Raw genomic sequence first — 2,240 nt, 5'->3', positions numbered from 1 at the left:
CCGCACCATCTTCAGACTGAGAGTTGGGAACTCTAGGACTTTTCCGCCGAACGCCGTCCACTAGTTCTGCCTCGTAAGCGGACACCTGCTCCGCTCCGTCGGCCCGGGATCTCAAGTGTATCTTGGGCGAAGGGGCATCCGGATTACTCAACTTTGGGAGCTTGAGTTTGGGAATGGAAATGGTAAGACCCGTTCGGATGACGTCTACCGGAGGTTTCACGACTTTCTGGGATTCCTTGGAAGCGTCTCGTTCTCTGTGGCCGTTCTGTAACAGCTGCTTCGGACAGAAGGGTTTGACAGAACCGTGAACCCTCGAGGGGATCTTCATCACTTCGCCTTTACCTTGTGGAGTGCTATAAGAGATTTTAATCACGGGACTATGGGGAATGATGTCCCCTTTGGGAGACTTCTCATCGTCCTTCTTGTCCTTCCGGAAGCACTTGGTGTCATAGACCGTCGATTCCTCTCGTCTCTTTGACTCTTTGTTGTCTCCGTCGTCCTTCCTCTTGGCTGGGGTTGATTTAGTGTCCTCCTCGTTGGCTTGAGGCGCGTTCTCCTTCCTGGATGTCTTGGTCACCGTTGGTCCATCTTTGCTGTCCTCGTCGCTGTTTAGTGTGTTTTTGCATTTCTCGCACAGCACCTGCCGAGGTCTCAGTCGGATTGTGCTCATGGTCATCCTTCCAGGTTCTCGACTTCGTCTCTTCTTCCTCTTGATTGGATGCGGCGGCGGTTGCGGTACCCACTGGTTGTATGTGTGCCGGACCCACATGGGCTGCGGAAACGGGGCGCCTTCAAAGTACGGCGGATATGTGGGCTGGCCCGGTTGCACCGGGATAGGTACGGGAGCGAGCGGAGGAGCCACCTCAGGCTCCGTGTTCTCATCTTTTGGTTGCTGTGTAGGCTGACTAACGGGTTTAGGGGAAGCCTCTTCACTCGAGACTTCACAGTCCGGTCTCAATATGAGGCTCTCTTCGGATTTTCCAACAACGTCTGGAAGGCAAAACAGCCCAGTCCTACAGAAAAGAGTCAAGAGGGAAACATAAGAGCCAATAATGGACAGAGTATACAGGGTTAATTACCCATAATACTGCGCTTCTGTACATCGACAAAAGCTCTGTTAAGACATTTCTGTTTAATAGCCACTAGTGGCACCAATTAGACTAAAAAAAATAAGGACAATCCTGGTTTTCTGACACTCCCCCATCTTCCATTGTTTGAACAAACAGATAATCAAGATTGTGGCTCAGCATCTCGGCACCATCTTTACAAAATTTTAGTCATTTTGTTTTGAGTTTTTGTCATTTTTTATGTGAAAAAAAAAGAGATAAGTTTGAGTTATTTTATCACTTCAACTTAAGCTTAACGAAAATGAGAAAGGTTGCCTTGGCAACTAGCTGAAATAAAATATGCACTTTTTAAATATTTTATTTCAGTTAATGTTTATGACAAATAATGCAATTTTTATGGTTTTGGATTTAGGTTGCAATAATAAGCCATCTAAGACCATCACCTTTAAATGTCCTTATTTTTAACACTTATCACAGTGTTGCAAAACCTTTGAACGCTCAAGAACAGAAATACACGATTAATCATTTCTAATGGCAAGCTGACTCTTGACCAGAAAAACAGGTTAGTGAACCAGTCATATCATGCACATAACCACACCTATTTGTTTTTATAGCCTGTAAAAAACACCACAGATATTGCTTCATCTCTCCAAACGCTTATTCTTAGAAACTCTAAGAACTTCAGCGTAGTAGCATGAATCTCACAAAAACATGTCATGGTCACATTTGAAAAATACAACATAATGAAGACTATTTTAGGACAACCATTATTATTGTGCATTGTGACATTGTTTTGATCGCAATTAAGCACATTATCTCCCCAATACCTCACTACTGTAACTACTTTACAAAACAAAGCTCCCATTTTGGTGTCTGCATTAAATTTAATTAACAAAAGCGATTTTATATACACAGAAAGCATATTAAATGCAAGTAAAGTTTCTACTTTAATGTTTCTAATAACTTCTGTGAAAATAAAATGTCAACATGTGGGTGAAATAATGTTCTATCGTCATTCATTGTAACAGACTTATTAATGTAACAATGAAACAACATACTCATTCTGACGTACTTATTAAAATATATAAAATAATAAGTTATCATACTAAATTTTATTATATTTTAAACTATTAATAAATGGTTAAAACCTAAATGTTTGAAGGATAGTAGCAA

The 2,240-nt window shown here is 41.6% G+C and overlaps 1 protein-coding gene across 1 annotated transcript in view; it reads right to left on the bottom strand.

Annotated features, from left to right (window-relative positions):
- LOC107571643 (PWWP domain-containing protein 2B-like) overlaps window positions 1-2,240 on the bottom strand; it is an 8,715-nt gene that overhangs the window by 2,033 nt on the left and 4,442 nt on the right. The window contains exon 2 of the mRNA XM_016257978.1: window positions 7-1,013. Within this exon, the coding sequence (XP_016113464.1) occupies window positions 7-1,013 (1,007 nt within the window). The remainder of the gene's footprint in view (window positions 1-6; window positions 1,014-2,240) is intronic.

Source organism: Sinocyclocheilus grahami, unplaced genomic scaffold, assembly GCF_001515645.1.
Source record: "Sinocyclocheilus grahami isolate Dianchi unplaced genomic scaffold, SAMN03320097.WGS_v1.1 scaffold1625.1, whole genome shotgun sequence".
Lineage (NCBI taxonomy): Eukaryota > Metazoa > Chordata > Actinopteri > Cypriniformes > Cyprinidae > Sinocyclocheilus > Sinocyclocheilus grahami.
Note: the sequence above shows the minus strand (reverse complement) of the source record. Positions and strands in the feature narration are given on the sequence as shown.